General features: G+C 40.1%; 1 protein-coding gene and 1 long non-coding RNA gene across 7 annotated transcripts in view; one reads left to right on the top strand and one right to left on the bottom strand.

Moving 5' to 3' along the window:
• Nucleotides 1-12,765, bottom strand: part of LOC115090357 — a 48,131-nt gene extending 35,366 nt beyond the window's left edge. The window contains exons 1-2 of the long non-coding RNA XR_003856388.1: nucleotides 12,667-12,765; nucleotides 12,208-12,406 (exon numbers count right to left, since the gene is read on the bottom strand). This is a non-coding gene — a long non-coding RNA (uncharacterized LOC115090357). The remainder of the gene's footprint in view (nucleotides 1-12,207; nucleotides 12,407-12,666) is intronic.
• The window catches only part of CEP112 (centrosomal protein 112), a 1,022,051-nt gene that overhangs the window by 790,502 nt on the left and 212,985 nt on the right, over nucleotides 1-18,564 (top strand). For 5 of the 6 annotated variants that reach the window (XM_029599330.1, XM_029599331.1, XM_029599328.1 and 2 more), the window contains one exon: nucleotides 9,189-9,251. The exons of the other annotated variant lie outside the window; for it this stretch is intronic. In XM_029599330.1, the coding sequence (XP_029455190.1) occupies nucleotides 9,189-9,251 (63 nt within the window). The remainder of the gene's footprint in view (nucleotides 1-9,188; nucleotides 9,252-18,564) is intronic. 6 annotated transcript variants of the gene reach the window in all.

Below are 18,564 nucleotides of genomic sequence, written 5' to 3'. Positions count from 1 at the left end.
TTTCCCTGCCAGGCGTGCTCCAGCCATCCCATGGTTTAAGGCAGTGCTCCTCAAACCAGTCTTTGGGGTTTTCAGGATATCCACAATGAGTGTGTGTAACTCCTGCCCTGGTCAGCTCTTGGGCATGGGGGCATATGGGGAGAACTATGGATCATGCAAGGTCCCTTGTACTCCCGGAGTTCTCGCACAGGGCAAGGGTGGAAGACAGCCTTTTCAAGGTCTTTAGGGGAGGGGGTTTGTTACTCTTCTGCACACCAGCCAGTTACACCAAAAACCACGCTTCATTCTCCAAGCTGTTGTTCAAAATAAAGTCTTTACTGCAAAACTGATGGCAGGAAAAACAAAGTCCAGAACACAATATACCATTTGGTAGTGCACCACACTGTACACAAAGTCCAAAAATACAAAAATGGGTTTCAGTTTCACCCACTCTTTCCTACAAAGGTAAGCTCTTCAAGACAATACCCTCCTGGGCCCTTCCAGTACCTTTTGGGTGATGCTAATCTTTTCCTTTCTCTCGCTTCTCTTTGGTGAGCTTCTGGCTGATTTGCTTGATTAGCCAGCAATCTGTGGCTTTCCCCAGGCAGACCTTTCTCCCTTAGGGCTCCATGGAACACTCCTCCAAGATTCTGGTGAATTCCCTTCTCTCTTAGGTCTCCTCAAAATCTGATACTTCCTCAGGAACACTTCCAAGCTCTCTTTCTGGAATCTCAGAACTTCTTCTTTCTCTCCTACTCTCCATACTATCTCTGTGGAGTGATAAGACCTGCCAAGTGTCCTTTGCAAGGAGAGACACCTGAATACCTTCAGCTCTGAGTTAAGACTGACTCCAACCCTCTCACTTTTTTATTCAGACTCTCAACCCCTCCCAATGTAGAGTGGTCCCCCTCATTAAAATACTTACAATACGCTGACCTCATACTTAGGGGCAAGGTCTGGATGGAGACCACTGACTCACAGTGCTGGCAAGAAGATCTCTTGAGGCCAATAATCCCATACCATCAAAGGGCAATGATTACTAATTAGGGGCAAAATTGGGCATCCCTATCACATCTACGTGAAATAGATTTGCATGTACTACCTCCATTGCATGTAATCTATCTTGTGTGTACTCATTGTGGTATCCTAAAAAACCTGACTGGTTGGGTGTGTCTGAAGTCTGGGTTGAAGCCACTGGTTTTAAACCATTCAAGGTCTCCTTAGTCTGTGAATGCAACTGGTCCCACATGATTTAAACTGTGAGATGGCTAGAGCATACCTGGTAGGAGAAAAGTTGTCAGCAGTCTTCAGTACCTATCTGGTCTCAAAATTGTATGTACAGTAAAAGCTATCCCAACCTATTAAGATTCCAGAGTTAGGTGAAGGGACACATTAAACACTTATTTAGTTCTTAAGTGCAAGATGCTATAGAAAACGTCTTTTACAACACCTGGAATTTGTTGCCAGAGGATGTGGGTAGTGCAGTTAGTGTAGCTGGGTTCAAAAAAGGTTAGGATGGGTTCTTGGAGAAAAAATCCATTAACGGCTTTTGGTCAGATTTACTTAGGGAATAGCCAGTGCTATTAATTGCATCAGTAGCATGGGATCTTCTTAGTGTTTGGGTAATTGCCAGGTTCTTGTGGCCTGGTTTGGCCTCTGTTGGAAACAGGATGCTGGGCTTGATGGACCCTTGGTTTACATCTGCTTTCTAATTTTTTTCTTGCATATCTAGGAGCAGCTGTGGAAGCATACAGGCATAGAGGCCAATGTACTAAAGTGTGTTAACGCTATCATAAATCTGTTAAAGCACATTAAACACATTTAACAGCTCTGTTAACACATAAAAACTAGATTGTGATAGTTTTAACAGGAAGTCTGTGATAATGAGATGCTAAAGTTTGCAAAATGGCTCGATACCTATTAGTGCAACAAAATAGTACATGCATTAAAACATGTAAAATGTATCACAGATACATCAATGTCAAAAACTTGGAGAGAAGCAGTTTTTGCCTTACTGTCCACATTAATACGCATACTTTACTGTCTCTAGCAGAAGTAGGCAACTCCGGACCTGGAGTGCCACAAACCAGTCTAGTTTTCAGGACATTCATAATGAATATGCATGAGGTATATTTGGAGGTACTTGCATGCAGATATATCTTATGCATATTCATTGTGGATGTCATGAAAACCAGACATGTATGTGGCATGCCAGGACTGGAGTAGCCTACCTCTAGTTTACGGTAACACATACCTAATTTGCATCAGCCACTATTATTCATGATATTCATCTTGTTTGCAATGCGTTAACAGATTATATTAATGCTCCTTAGTACATCATGTTAGTGTCTAATATCCATTTGGTTCATGCAGTGTGAAAGTATGATGTTTATGACATTATTCCATTTATAAACCAAAGAGATGAAGTGTTATCAGACCCTGTCTACATAGCTCCTTGAAAAGGAACTACAACACTGCAGTGGAGCTGCTGACATTTAAAAATTATGTTTGAAGAAGTAAATAGTTCCCTTTTATGCAGGATTTTACTGCTTGGCATGTACATTTTTGAAATATTACAGAGTTCAGGGTGGGTAGAGTTTCTATTAAACTTTCCAACCCCTAGTTGCTTTGAAAGAAGCATTGTCAGCACTATGAAATGGGTGGTGCTATGTATTTTCCATGAAATTAAAAAAACAGTTGTCATATCAGAAAACAACAGATACTTAATCAACTGCTGTTAATAGCTTAATCAGTTATTCTTAAGAAATCACTGGCAGAGCCTTAAAATTCTTGGTCATCTTTGCATGACCTACCATTTGTTTTGTTAAAACAAACACAAGTCCTGTTTCTGTGGGTGCAGAGACCAGTGTGAAATGAAATAATACTCTTTTGTATCAAGTACAAATTTAGGCTGCTTCTGCAAGTTCCCAGCACTCCAGCGTGCAAAGAATTGCATGTGAGTAGCAGGTTTGTATGTCAGGTCGTCCCCTACAAACAGTGTTTCACTGGCTACCCTAATTAATTGCACTATAGATGGTATGTGTGCCTCTGTAAGCATTTAAATCTGGAAGACCTTAGGGCACTGGCACAATTTCTTTAGCTATAATATATATGGGGTACTGTTTAGGACTTGATTCTGGCATTAACAAGTTAAAAAAAAACCCCCATATATCTCCATTTCATGCCCCTCCTAACAGTCTGGTTAGATCTGCTGTGTGGGAGGATAGACATGTTGGCTGCAGGTAGTCTGTAATAATAGCATTTTCTTTAGTAGTAGGCCATCCAGTTCAAAGACCATCTCTTCCCAGGTCTATTGATGGGTTTTGAGGTTGTTTAGGAGTCATCCACAAAAGTTATAGCTCATTCTACCAGGGAGAGTAGTCTGAAGACCTGGGTTTTATCTTTTTTCCTTCCTCCATTGTCTCATATTGTATATAAATGGGTACAGTGAAAGTTAATATCACTATACATAAATTTTAAAAACTTATATGGGGGCAACACTAATCATTTTTGGAGGGAGAGGGGCCCAGCAGTTTTCTCCTGCTCCTTAGGACATCCAGCTGGATCACAGCCAAGTTTGGGATCCAGCAGCCTGAGCCTTCATTTGCCACTCCCCGGGGTTTTTACCCCATTTTATATCCCCTCCTGGCTCACTTTAGCCCAGTCATTGCAGCAGTTGTTCTCGCCTGGGGGCCATGCAGCAGGACTCCTTCCAGTATCCTGTAACTGTGGAGCCAAATCCAAACACTAGGTGTCACTGTTAGACAGTGACTGGGACATTCCACCCCAGGGGCTGTGAACACTGCCTCCAGCAGCTCAAGGGGGGCAAAAGACCTGAACCAGGAATCTAACCCAGGCTGGCCCCAGAGACAGCACTAACCTTAATCACTTCTTAGCATGTTACACAATGTACCAAATAAAGATGCTACCTTCTTTTGTTTTCAGCATTAAAAATATGAGTTTGTTTTAATCGAGGGTCATCAGCACACTCTTCTTGTGCTGATACTTTTATTCATCAGCAGTTTTAGTGCATTTAGTGCATATGTCTGTATATATATATATATGTATTTTAATTAGAACTAAAAATAGAGACTTGAAATCAGGAGTCCATGTTTTCTATCCAACACATTCTCAAAATTAACATTTGTCTACAGTAGTTGTTAACTGAATTTGTACTGATGTGATATGAGCCAAGACAGATGTTAGCAACAACTGGCATACTGATCTAGAAGAAGCTATGTATTATTACATGAGACCCCAATTTCAGGGTCTTGGAAGCAAAAGGACCAACCTGTACCTTTTAAAGTGGCAGCAAGTCTCAAGTGCCTTGCTAGAATTTTGGGAAGATATGGCTGCAAAATCTTGAGCAATGCCTATAATGCCTAAGGTACTATTGATATTAACAGTCCCATTGTCCACTTAGGATTTGGAGAAACATTTTTAAGTGCATAGGATTTATCATAAACACACAGCAAAAAATAAACTGGGGAAGCTGTGTTGTACCCACTTTAGTCTTATGGACCAATCCCCCCACTGTCAGCAACCTATATACCCTGCTTTTAAATCATCCTTATTTAGGACTTGTATTTTGAGAGGTGCAACCAGCAGATGACCAGCATCTGTATGCATGTTTCTTCCTTTGAATGTTAAATTTGAAATGACGTCTGGGGATAAAATGAGCATCATCACTGCCTATTCAAATCAATGGGTTCATGAGAAAATGTTTTTGGATGCAGTGTTTTAATGTGCTTAACATCCCTTGCATGGTTTTTTTTTCCTCTCATACTGGAGTGAGACATAATATATGTAATTGTGGCAATCCATAGAACAGAAATAGGTCTGATTATATTGGATGGATTGTATCATAGAATCAAACTTAAAGTCTTGAAAACTGTCCTGTAATTTTAATTGACTTATCTAGTTACATTGTGGTCCATATTTAGTCACTGCCCAGATAGTAAAGGTAACCGGATAAACTTGTCCAGCATTCAGTAGTGCAGTACACTATTTAATATAGCAGGCTGTCTTTAAGCTAACTTTAGAACAGCTCTTTGGCCTGACCAGACTTAGCCAGCTGCCTAACTGACCTCCTCCCAGTTATCCCCCAACTTATCCAGATAAGTGTCCAAATCTTCATTTAGCCAGATAGCTTCTGAGTTATCCAGCTCAATGCTTTTGAATATGGACCTTGTTGTTGCCGTGTACAGTGAACGTGATGCAATCAGAATAAAGAAGCCAAATGTGGATGTGTTCAGGTGTTAACATTGAACAGAAGTCTTTTGGGTGGATCTCCTGAGGATATTATTAACTGGTTTCCTTTGCTGGTAATTTATGAAACTGTTGCAGGAACCCTCATTATAACAGTCCTTTGATAAATGCCATTGTACATTAATTTATGTAAGACAGCACCAACCACACACATCTACTTGACTGAATGTGACCCTGCTTTCAAGGGATGAATCCCACTCTGTGGAAAAATGTTAAGAAACTATTGCCCAAGATATGCCAACACTGTTCCACAAACTAGTTAAAGGTGAGGATTTTAGGAGGGTAGTTTTCAAAAAGATTTACAAACATAAACTCTGGTTTATACAGTAAATTGAATTGGCTTTTGAAAATCATCCGGGGAGATGTGCAGGGAAAAGTAAACATATAACTCAATAACAAGCTTACTTTTGCCCACACATATATGATGGGGTGCAGAATTGGGACAAGGAAAACATGTATGCGCATACATGAAAGAGCATGTGAAACTTCCTATGTGTATGTGTACACGCATACTGGCACAGCCCAGGAGTTTTCAAAGCAAACTTAGGGCCCTATTTACTAAGCATTCTTTTCCATAGACACAAAAATGGAAGAAAACCTTTAGTAAATAACCCCCTTAATGTGCATAACTCCGCTTTGATAGTTTGGGCTAATGTCTTTGAGTACTTTGTACCCACAGTCTTTAGCCATATGCAGGCTGCAGAAAATGACCCTCTATGTCTTTCTAGACCCTTTTCATGTTCTTTAAGATTTTACCAGATGTGTCTAAATGTTCCTTATTACAAAGCTTGGTTTTAAGAAATGGGGGCAAGGGCAGAGTGTTAAATTAAATATGTGAACTTGTATGCACATGTACCAAATATGGTAGAGAAACAATGAGGAAGACAGCAAAAACTGATTTGGATAAAGAGTGATAGCCTACTTCTATGGATGACAGCTGGGATATATCCTTAGCAATGTGGACCTGAAGAACTGGGCAAACTAGATAGGCCAATTGGTTTTTTTCTGCCATCATCTACTATGTTAAAAACTATAATCATTTTGAATAATAGAAAGCACAGGGATGGTAACTTTCAAATTAGCACACAGGCACACTTTGTCTTGTGTGCGTCAGTGCGTTCCCAGATACGTGGCCATTTTATAACTTGCACACATATGTGCATGCATGTTATAAAATAGCATGACCGTGTGCCACATGTGTTCCCAATTTTAAGTGGGCATGCGCCTGTGCACATAAATCCTGCTTCTACCGTGTAAGTCGAATTTTAAAAGGGACATGCGTCTACGCCATTGCCAGTTTTATCAGTTCAGTTAACAGCTAGATCTTCCAACTCCTCCCTGGTTGAATAGCTTGTACTTCCTCTAGTTACCCCAGACCCTTAAAATTCCTCAGGTATGGCTTTTTTTTTAAATTTACACCTCGTCCCTAGTAGAAGTAAACTTACGTGGCAGGGGGTCTGGGCGCACATGCAGGTGTGTAAGTGTTTATGTGCCCATCTCTTGGCCATGCCCCAAAACAGCCAGACCATGCCCTGCCCATATCCTGCCCCTTTTTGACAACTTTTGAGATGTGCATGCAGTAGGAGATACACATGCATTTGAGTGGCTTTTAAAATTCGGTGGGCGCATGCAAGTCTGACTCATGCGCGTATCTCCCAATTTTGGTGCATGCCAGGCTTTTAAAATCTACTTCTAATAATTCAGGTGGAGGATTTAAGGCCTGATTTACTAAGGATTTTTCCTTTCTGTATCTATGGGGCAAAAAACTAAATAAATCATGCCTTAAAAATTCAACTTTCAACAGACTTTAATAGGATAGTATAACCCAGCTTTAGGATAGTATAACCCAGCTTTAGCAAGCATCGTGACACTATCAGCGTCAATAACTAGTGATGCTCCTAGTGCTTTTATCAGAATAATTATGGAGTAAAACTTAGTAGCTTTATTCCTAAAAAATTACCTTTAGTTACATGACCTGGAAAAATGTACACTGTGTGACTGATCTTCAGCTTCATTTGTCTGGCTAAGTTTGCACTTAACCAGACAAATAATAGGATTTGAAAATCATGCCACGTTGACCAGCCATGAGTTAGCCAGATAACTTGGCCAGGATTCATCATTCTTCGCAGAATGATGAATCCTGCGAAAACAGGCGGCGGGGGGGGGGGGGGGGCGAAGTGGGGGGCAGGCCTGCGAAAGCCCGCAGCCTTGGCACCACGGCAGTGTGCCGGCTGCTAGCTTTCACACCAAATAGCGCCAACACTGACGATAAGGTTAGTAACATTATCGCCAGCAGCAGAGACACCACTGACTCCGCCCCCTCCCCACCCTGACTCCTCCCCCCAATTTGCATGATATCACAGATGAAAAGGCCCTTTTCGCATGTGATATGGCCTTATCGCGTGCGTTAGGGCCCTAACGCATGCGATAATGCTTTAGAAAATAACCTCCTTAGGGATGGGACAAGGGCATTCCAAGGTGGAGTCAGCTAGCCAGATGTTAGCCGGATGAATGCTGATTTCCAGCATTATACAGCTAAGATGGCCGGATAACTTTAGGATAGCTAAATAAACTAATTCAGCTAACTTAAAGATAGCCGGGGATATTCAGCATTACACCTGTGCCATTGAATGTCCCTGCAAAGTTAGCCAAATAAGCTTATCTGGATAACTTTGCTATCTGGACAGTGGCTGAACATGGACCTCTAAATATCAAGGGTTTACCACTTTGGGCCTTATGGGCCATAAACAGACCTTTGAATTAAGTGATGGCTTAGTACTCTGTATTTTTAGGTTTACTTTTTTATTTTTTAATATATATTTAACTCATGTTCTTATTTTTATTCCTATTTTTATGAATAATTTTTGTATGTTATTCTTATTTTTACAATCTTCAAAAAATTTGTAATCAATATTTCTTTTGAACTGCTTGCCCTGCTGTTCTCTTTTGTGATTGGCTTACCCACATTTAGTTGCATGACTGGCGGATAAGGAGAATCTGCAAAAATGTATCTAGGGTTTACAACCTTCATCCTTATGGGCTGGTTTTCAGGATATCCAAAATTAATATTCATTAGCTCTATTTACATCATTTGGTCAAGGAACAGATTTGTATTGTGTATAGCAGTTTCAGGGAAACCTGTAAATGAAATGTACCTAATAAGCCTGAACCAGTTAGATCACTTGAATTATATAAGCTAAGGAAATGCTGCCCATGCATTTTTTAAAAATAATGTTCAAATAAGAAACTTGCAAACTATGAGCCAAATTTAGAGGAAAAGGAGTAATTTATATTTTAATCTAAATCATCTAGTAGCACTAAAGACCTTGATTTTGGCTTGTGTTATTTCATATCTTTTCATAATGTTGTCTTAGTGTGTTCAAAGGGGAAAAATGAGTCGGGGGAGGGGCCAAAAGAGCTCAAAGGAATCCTGCAGCACTGCTGAGTTTAAAAAATAAAGATGTTAAGATTTTTACAAAAAGAAACTGCAAACATCAACTGGCACCTGAAACTCATATGCCGTATATATCACGTTGTACCCTCATGGCCTCCACTGAAGCATGTGGAGTTCTTTTGCTTTCCTTTTTTTTTTTTTTAAACTAAGGTGAAGTCATCCTGATAAACTTCTCTCTTTCTCTCTCTTTTTTTTTTTTAATGCACAGAGGCCTTTATGTTTTTCCAATAATTGGCAGCAGAGGTAGAATTTTTTTCTTCCTTTCAAGTGATGAATAGTTGGCTGTAGATCAAAGCGAAGCCCTTGTGCTTTTCTGGCTGCTACAAAAGGGCGTTGGAATTGGCACAGATCCCAGCTGCTTAGCAATAGGCATGTAGATGAGGTGCCAAGCATAGGGGTCAGTGGCAAAGTGTCTGTACATGTTCTTTATCTGAGCTAATCTAGTTTTGTTTTCTGTGTGTATATACTTGTGTGTCTATTTTTTCAGGCCAACACCAGACTGAAGCAAATTGAGAAGGAATACAATCAGAAGTTTTCCAAATCCTCAATGGTAAGGCAATAAAATAGTGTCTTTAATATATATATATATATATATATATATAAATATGTATATATATATATATATATATATATATATAAAGAGAGAGAGAATTTTCTGATGGACAGAGAGCACTTCTTGGCTGTGTGTATAAATATTTATACTTGCATAGTTTGGACCTAGCTATGACATTTATTTATTTTATTTATTTATTTTTGGTTTTTATATACCGGTCTTCTTGCATTATATGCAAATCAAATCGGTTTACATTGAACATTTAAACTTGCTTGAAAAAGCATTACATGTAACAAAGAACATCAAAACATGAAAAACCTGTTGGAACAAAAAAAATAAAACACAGAGTATGAGTTGTTCATCTTTAACAGGAAAAAGCAAAAAAAAAAAAATATATATATATATATTAGTGTATATATCACTATGTCACCATTCCACACATCTGGGAATAAAAATCCCTATTGGTTAAAACATATGTCAGTCAAAATAACCAACATTCCATCATGGAGCTTTAAGCAGCTATCTTAGCAAACCATTGGCTGAGAGAAAGATTGAATCTCTGTTTCCTTTTCTAATGTTTCTACATTTTCTTTAGATGTTTTCAGTTTGTAGATAAGCTTGATGCATCTGAGGGGGCTCCTAGATACTTCTGAATCACCTTTGATTTAAAACTCTGTTTTGGCATGCATTGTACCTAACTGTCCTCAAATCATATGTTGGAAACTATTTTTCACACAAATTATTTAAATCTTTGTAAAGCTGAGACTCATAGCATTCAAGTTATACCAGATATATGTTTGCATGGCAATCTAGACCAGTAAAATCCTCACTTACAAATTATGACAGGATCAGAGTTCATAGGCAGTGAAGCAAACAGCATGGCCTGGTTGGGGGGACAGGGTGGGGAGGTGTCTCTGGGAAGCTGTTGCTGCCGTGTGAAGGGAACTTGTAAATCCCATTTGCTGGTGCAGGAAGTAGTTGCAAATTAATAGATGCATTAATAACAATTTTAATATATTGTCAGCAATATTTTCACTAAAGTCTAGGAATTATTTTTTAATTGGTCTTTTGGCTCTTTGTAAATTACCAAAATTATTATATCTGTTATACCAAAACACAATATTTAGTAGAACCTTTTCTAAAATAAAATAACTATCTGAAACTTAACATAAGTGAAATAAAATACCTACACCTCACTCTGCTTTTGGCCTCATGCCTCACAGCGCAACCAAGACGTACCCAGATGGTGATTACTTGGGTGTTTTCGGAGTTCTAGCACCTACAGAACTTTGCCCCCTTGCTCCCAGTACTGTCAGCTACACCAGCATCCTTCATAAGAACATAAGATAAGCCAAACTGGGTCAGACCAAGGGTTCATCAAGCTTAGTTTCCAACAGTAGCCAATCCAAGTCACAAGTAACTGGCAAGTACCCAAATATTAAATAAATCTCTATTAATTAATAGCAGTTTATGGATTTTTCCTCTAGGAACTTATCCAAACCTTTTTTAAACCCAGTTACACTAACTGCTGTAACCACATCCTCTGGCAATGAATTCCAGGGCTTAACTATGCGCTTTACTCACCTCTGGAGATAGGCATAAGAAATATAAGACTGCAAGGTGTGTAAGATACAGAGAAAAGATGGATATGGGGGAAAAAGAAGAACCACAAGGGGAGCACTCACAGAGAAAGCAAGATGTCAGGGCAGTGCAAAAATGCTACACATGTGATGTCACATGTGTAGCATTGATAACATGCATGCATTTATACATTTATATGCATGCATTTATATATACATATACATATACATATACATTTATATATACATATATATACATATAAATGCATTTATATAACATGCATGTAGCATTTATAACATGCATGCAAATACGCATGCATTTATAAAATATCCTAGGCTCGCGTATATGTGCACCTACCTTTAAGCTTGTGCGCACCCAGCAGCATAAGTCAGCTTATGGACACGCAAGTAAGGTTATTTTATAACAGATACGTGTCCAGCTGATGACCAGTTTCACCAATTCGTCCACCAGTTTGCCCAGTGTGCGGCTAAATCCTCCAAACCCCCCTTGTTCTTTAGCTTGCACTCCCCCCAGTTACCCCAGACCCTTCAAACACTTCACAGATACCTGTAGATTTTTTCAGATTTACACCTCATCCATAGCAGAAGTAAAGTTAATTGGCACTGGACTTGGACTCGTGTCCAGGTGCAAAGCTACTTGGAGGCACCTCTCTTGGTCAAGCCCTGCCCTTTTATTGGGCAGTGCGAGATATTTGAGCATTGGCACTTGTGCGTTCATCTCGCCGTCTAATAAAATCAGGCGGACATGCACAAGTGCTAGGTGCGTGCCCATCTCCTGATTTCAGTGCATGTCCAGCTTTTAAAATTCACCTTTAATCAAATAATCCAAGCAAAGAGCTTGAATTTTCAAAGAAACGAGCAAGCTGAAAAAAAATGAAGTTTTTAAAATCAGAACAGTACATGTGCTTATTTATTTATTTAAATATTTAGCGAGCGCCAATATTGTAACAATCCTACTAGGCACATAGAAAATCGGACACATAACTGATCCAAACTGGGGTTGGATTAGCACAAGTTTGAAATTTGAGAGCTGTAGCGTCAATTGTCAAGGCCTCAGAAGAACCTGAAATTTAGATGAATTTAAATGAGAATATTAGCAAACTCTTTGAAAATGATTGGGGTGAGAGGGTTAGACTGCTAGTGTACTGTTTATATCATACCTTTTTTTTTCAATTCAAGTTTTATTGAACCATCAGCAATACAAAATACAACTTCTTTTTGATAGTGTTAACCCATGTGTAGAGAATGCATATTTGCTTTGCCAGCGTCACAGTGGAAGCTTACTTTAAAAGTAAACAACAGCCTCAAGTAAAAGAAATGAAAATCAAAATAGGAAAAAAGGCATTGCTTACCTAATCATTTGAGCAGCAGGAATTGGTGTATACATGCACATATATTGCAAAATCTGACCCTTATGGTGCAATGATGATGGATCATTTGCAGCTTTTTTGTGGTTCTGTTACTGACAACGTCATGCTAATCTCTGTGGCTTCTATAAACCTTCACTTCCAACACCCGCATGGGGGAAGATGTTCCAAGAAAATTCTTCCTCTGAAGTTTATACAAAACAAACACTTAGCTGCTTTCTCTGGAAATTACGGCCCTGAGCAGTTCCTCATCTGTCATCCCATGTTAAGTGTAGTCTGTCTCAAGTACATTTCTTAAAGCCCTAACGAGGACTAGGCTTCTGACACAGTAAACCTCAGAGAGAGACTTTCAATCCAAGTAAAATCAGGCTCTCTGAAAACCCTGTAGCAAGAGTTTGTCTTTGGATTTTCTAAGTTACAAAAAAGAAAAAAATGTCAACTTACTTTGCCTAGTGTTGCTGTTCAGTACTGCTGTTTTTCTGTCTAGATTAGATGGCAGGTTGTATTCTGCTCTTATGCTTTCTGACTTCCTGCTTTTCTTCCCCCACCCCATCATATTTTTTAACTTTTTAAAGATAATCGCCCTGTTGCCATAGGCAACAAGCAGTCTTATTATTCTAAAAGAATTTACACATTTGTTTTCTGTACAAGAACAGAGCACATTCCATTTTCACAGCACTCAGATGTTGGCATGGCCTCTGCTTACATTTCTGTGATAGAATCCTGATGCTGAAATATCCCATCATGCCTCTTGTTATGCAGCTGTAGGAATTAGCAATGCCTCCGTCTAACAATGCCCAGATGGGGTGTCTCTCATTTGGTTTGCTCCAGGGAGAGTCACAGGAAAACACTAGCTGCTTGGCAGGTTAGCCTTGTGTTATACAGGATAACACTAAGTTGGGCCAGGTGCAAAGCAAGTGAGAGTTGAACGTGCTCTGTGTCCTGCACCGTCAGCAAGATCTTTCTGATAGGCACTTCAGATACTTTTTCTCTTTTCAGTTTATGGTAAAACAAGAAAATATAAACCTCCACACAAATGGAATTCATCCTGTTCATGCATGCTGTGTAAAGATACTAACTGGCAACCCTAGTGATATCTGTTCTGTAGCACTCTGATTAAAGTTCTATTCCTACTAAGGAAAAATATTTGGCCCCATTACTGTCTTGAATTCACATAAGAACATTAGATTTGCCATGCTGGGTCAGATAAAGGTTCCATCAAGTCCAGCATCCTGTCTCCAAAGGTGGCCAATCCGGGTCACTGGTGATGGATTTTTCTCCCCTTGTCTGGTACCAGTTCTGGCCCGATCTTCTTATTGAAAGTCAGAACTGGATGTGTGTGCAGCATGAGCCTTCACCCCTGCAGGAGAAACACTTACTTTGAAACAGCAATGACTCAGCACTCTTGTGTGGCAGCATCCAAGGATTCTTTACTCAAGAAGGTGGAATAGAAAATAATAAGCTTTATATATATACAGTTGCATGATTCTGCATAGGTAATTGTGCTGGAATATAAACAGCACAATAGGAAGTGAGAAAGATGGAGACTCAACTCACTAATACAGGTTACATCCTATCTAGAAGCCCTTGCAAACCCAGGTGTCAAGTGTCATGTCTGGAGTGGGTTAACTCTTTGCTGTCTGTGCTGAAGATAGCCTATCGATCCTCCAGCACCCCTTCTCGATAGCTGAATGGTCAATCCTCAAAACCCATTTTCTCCAGGACATCCTGGTGGCAGTCATTGTTGGAAACACTGCAACTATCCATGTTGTGTCCTTGTAGTGAGAACCATTTATTTCTTGTGCCACTGTTTCACATCCTGCAGTTTTCTGACATCCTTCCAAGTAGAAGACTTCAATATTTCTTGGATCTGAAATCTATATGAGAGTCTGTGAGCTTGTTATATCCCTTGTTAAATGGGCAAACCTTCAAAGTATAGGTTCCTGCCCCATTAGTATTGTCCGGACGATCTGAAGCCTGTTCCTTCTTTGCTCCGCAGTCTCACCTGGGGTCCCATCTTCAGTGACTTCTGATTTCTCTGCCGCTCTGCCAAGGTTTGTACCGGCAGCAATATCTAATTGTTCTGTGACTTCACCTCAACCCATTATCATGGTGATGGTCATGGGAGCCATTTTCTCAAGGCTTGTTCGAGTTGTGATGTTCGGCGAGGGTGAATCCTCAAACTGCTCCCACTGGGTAACTGTCATCTGGTCTGTTCCAGGGAGTAGGATTCTGTATCCCCAGTCTCATTTGCTGTATCCCAACAGTGTACCCTTTGTGGCTCAGTCCACCATCATAGCGTGCTTTCCATTTGGGGCATGGATGTAAATCTTGTAGCCAAATGCCTGTAGGTGACATATGCAAAGCTTTCTGCCACACAGCATTTCATGTGACGTCACCTCATTTGCCCTTGTTGGCAGCAGGTTCTGCAGTGGTGTAACGAGGGGGGCAGAGGGGGTCAAGGCCCCCAGGCACCCAGGGAGATCTCTTTTTGAAATTTTTTCAACTGCCCGCAGATAGAAGGTGAGAAGAGGGTGTTGTTTGTAATGTTTGCTGTTTTAAAAATTGAGGTTACACTAGCTACCCTCCAGTCTTCAGGTACTGTGGCTTTTTAATGAAAGGTTACAGATTGTGTATAACAGGTATGAAATTTCATATTTGAGTTCTTATAGAACTCTGGGGTGAATACCGTCTGGTCCTTTTTATTTCTAAATAAAATAGACAAAAAGGTACACATCACATTGTACATTCCAACAACTGCATACAGAAAAATAGTAGACTTGAAAGCTATAATAGTACTCACTTACTGTGCCAGCACTACTTTGACCCTACCCACCCCAGATCTAATCAATCCCACAAAAATATGCACCAAAGAGCTCCCCCCTACTTAACAGTACCTGCCCCACACAGAATCATACAATTTATTAGTACCTCTAAGAGAGTGTGACAGTTTCTTAATATGAGCCACTTCAAAATGTTGCCTTTCCCACTCTTCCAGAAAAATCTTGATTCTAATAACATTTGATTCACTAGTGTTTTCTGCTTACAACCTATCAAGATGGAATTCCAGAAGCCCAACAGAGCCACCTCTGGAGAAGCAGAAAGCTCAAAACCAATCACACTTGAAATCTGTTTAAAAACTGCCATCCAGAAATCTTGCTCAAGAAGACAGATCCACCACAAATGTAAATATGAACCTCTGCGCCCACAATTCCTCCAGCACAAAGGATTCCATTTAGGGTTAGCACTGAGAAATAGTGTGAGAAACATGCATGTACGATATAGAAGCCTAATCCTAATGTCGATTCTTTTGTGGCATATGGAAATATTATGTGCTTCCTCTCAATCAGCCATATCAAGATGTACAAGCAATTCATTATTCCATTTTTGGATTACATGTTGCAATCTAGGTTTGCCCACCATTAATTCAAGCAATCTACGTTATAGCACTGAAATCCTTTATATTTGCATTGGCATCCTGTTTACACAAAACTAGCTTGACCAAGTTCAGCTATCTGCCATTATTTTTCAATTTAGATAAAGACTTCTGAAACAATTCATAATGAGATTGAGTAGTGGCAGAAATATGATATTGGTGTTCCAATAGCTCAAAAGTGAACATTTGGTTAGAAAGCCACACCTACCCAATATATTCCAAACATTTGAATCCCAGTCATTTGTATTAGCAAAGAAAGATTGTACTGAAATTACTGGATTATAACAGATAAGAGAAAGGTGAGGTTAAACTTTCTTCTCTTGTTCTTGCTTAACGCCATATTGATAAGATATGAGCTTTCACAAAACTACTCCTACAAATTCTCCTAACTGCGAGATAAGAAGGTGAAAGAGCTAATAAAAGTACAAGTTCTCTACCCTCTGAGAAGTATCTTTCAATTGAAATCCACCCCAGAGAGGTCACTTAGTCAAGCCAGTCTCTCAAGGAGACCAATCTTGCAGCCCAAAAGTAAAGCTGGAGGTTGGGCAATGCCATCCCATCTTTGTACTTTGGCAGCCATAAAACACTGAGCTTGATCCAAAATGTTTTATATGCCCAAATAAAGCTGGAGAGTAAGCCATTCAATTCTTTGAAAATCTTCCCAGAAATTACACATGGAACATGTTGAAAAAAATGCATCAAACTTGGTAGCACATTTATTTTAATAATGTTAATCCTACTTTATCAAACTATAGGTAAATTGCTCCATGACTGCAGATCATTTTTGAGCCTAGCTGTTACTGGGCTGTAATTTTCGCTAAATAGAATTTTGGTAATAATAATACCCAAATACTTTAATTTAGACACTTGAAACTTGAATCTGGCCATCAGGGAGGGGTGAGTGACCTGAAACCAATAGCAAAACTTCAGACTTGCTTTATACCTGAGGCCTCTCCATATTTTACTAAGATGTCCATGCTTATGGGGGTTGATTGACAGGAATTAGTGACGAATAACAACACATCATCTGCATATATAAGAAAATTTAATGAGAAATCCCTCCTATGTTATATCCAGAAATTAAATTGTACTGTCTTATGGGTTGAGCCATAGGCTCAATTACCAAGTCACGTAGGAATAGTGATGGGGACAACCCTGTCTTGTGCCCTGCAAAATTGGGAAATATGAGGATGAATACCCATTAACAAATACTCTCAAAGATGATTTTGATTAAAGAGTTCTGCTCCACACAACAAAGACAGGAGGAAAATGAAACTTTTCTAACACATAGAACATAAACCCTATCAAAAGCTTTTACAGAGCCCAAGGACAAAACCAAACCAAGGACTAAATGATCTCTTTGCTTCAGTGTTTACTGAGGAGGATCTTGAGAAGATACCCATACCAAAAATAGTTTTTAATAGTGATGATTCAGAAGAACTGAAACAAATCCCATGAACCTGGATGATATAATAGGGAAGACTGTCAAACTAAAGAGTAGAAAATCCTTTGAACCAGATTGTTTATATTACAGATTTCTGAAAGAACAAAAAAAATGAATTTGCAGATCTATTACTAGTAATTTGCAACGTAACATTAAAATCGTCTATTGTACCTGAAGATTAAAGGGTGGGCAATATGATCTTTAAAAAGGGTTCCTGGGGTGATCTGGGAAACTATAGACCAGTGAGTTAGACTTCAGTGCTGGGAAAACTTGTAGAAATCATTCTAAAGAACAAAATCACAGAACATATAGAAAGACATAAGAAATTGCCATACTGAGTCAGATCAAGGGTCCTTCAAGCCCGGCATCCTTTTTCCAACAGTGGCCAATCCAGTTTGCCAAGTACCTGGCAAATATCCAAGCAGTAAATAAATCCCATGCTACTAATCCTGATAATAAGTAGTGGCTATTCCCCAAATCAACCTGATTAATAGCAGTTTATGGACTCCTCCAGAAACGTGTCCAAACATTTTTTAAACCCAGCTATACTAACTGCCTTAACTACAGTACATCCTCTGGCAATGAATTCCAGAGCTTAATTGTGCATTGAGTGAAAACGTTTTCTCCAATTTGTTTTAAATTTGCTACTTTCCTAGCATGTAGCTGATGGACTCAGGACCAATGGGTATAGTGTACTCCTGATAGCAGTTGGAAACAGATCAGATTTCAATCTGACGTCAGCCCTAGTACATATCCCCCTGCAGGAAGTGCAGCTCTTCAGTATTTTCCGTCTCCATAGCAGTTAGGAACTAACTGCTTGCTCTAACAGCGTTAGAGTAAATTTAATGGAGAAAACCTGAAACAAGAAGAAATCTTACCTCTACAGACGAGCCCCACTCTCCTGCAGTGACACCCTCGGGTCCCTCCCCCAGTTGAGAATTCCCAAGGTGATTTCCGTGATCCCTCAGAGGTGAGCCTCGTTCCGGCGGCCAACCCTCGGCGGGGACCTAGCCCTGATATCGGACGCGGCTGAGAGGCAGCGGGTGCAACCTTGAGCACGGCGGTGAAGGTATATCCCTTCTCCCCCCGCAGCCGGAGACCGCCTGGAACAAAACCGGGAAGCGCCGAGACAAGGTAAGGTAGAAATCTTCTTTAAAGACTCTGGTCTCTGAAGCTCGAGGAGTCGCACAGGTCGATGGCCGGGACCAGTGCCACTGGGTTGATCCACCCTAGCAGGGCTAGGCCCCGGTCAGATCTAAGGGTCCTCCCACGTGGAGATCCTCCGAGGTGGTCGCCATCACCATTTGGCCCTGTTCGCCGCTCTGTCCGCCGTCTCGATCCGAGCGCACAAAGGGCAAGCCGGGCGCACAAATTACTTGTGCGCACAACATCGCATGCACAAGTACTGTGCGCACAAATTACGCGCGTAACATGCGTTTACTGTACCAGGCGCATACCTACG

The sequence above is a fragment of the Rhinatrema bivittatum genome, chromosome 4, assembly GCF_901001135.1.
Source record: "Rhinatrema bivittatum chromosome 4, aRhiBiv1.1, whole genome shotgun sequence".
Classification (NCBI taxonomy): Eukaryota; Metazoa; Chordata; class Amphibia; order Gymnophiona; family Rhinatrematidae; genus Rhinatrema; species Rhinatrema bivittatum.
The sequence above is the reverse complement of the archived record's forward strand: the minus strand, read 5'-3'. Positions and strand labels throughout refer to the sequence as shown.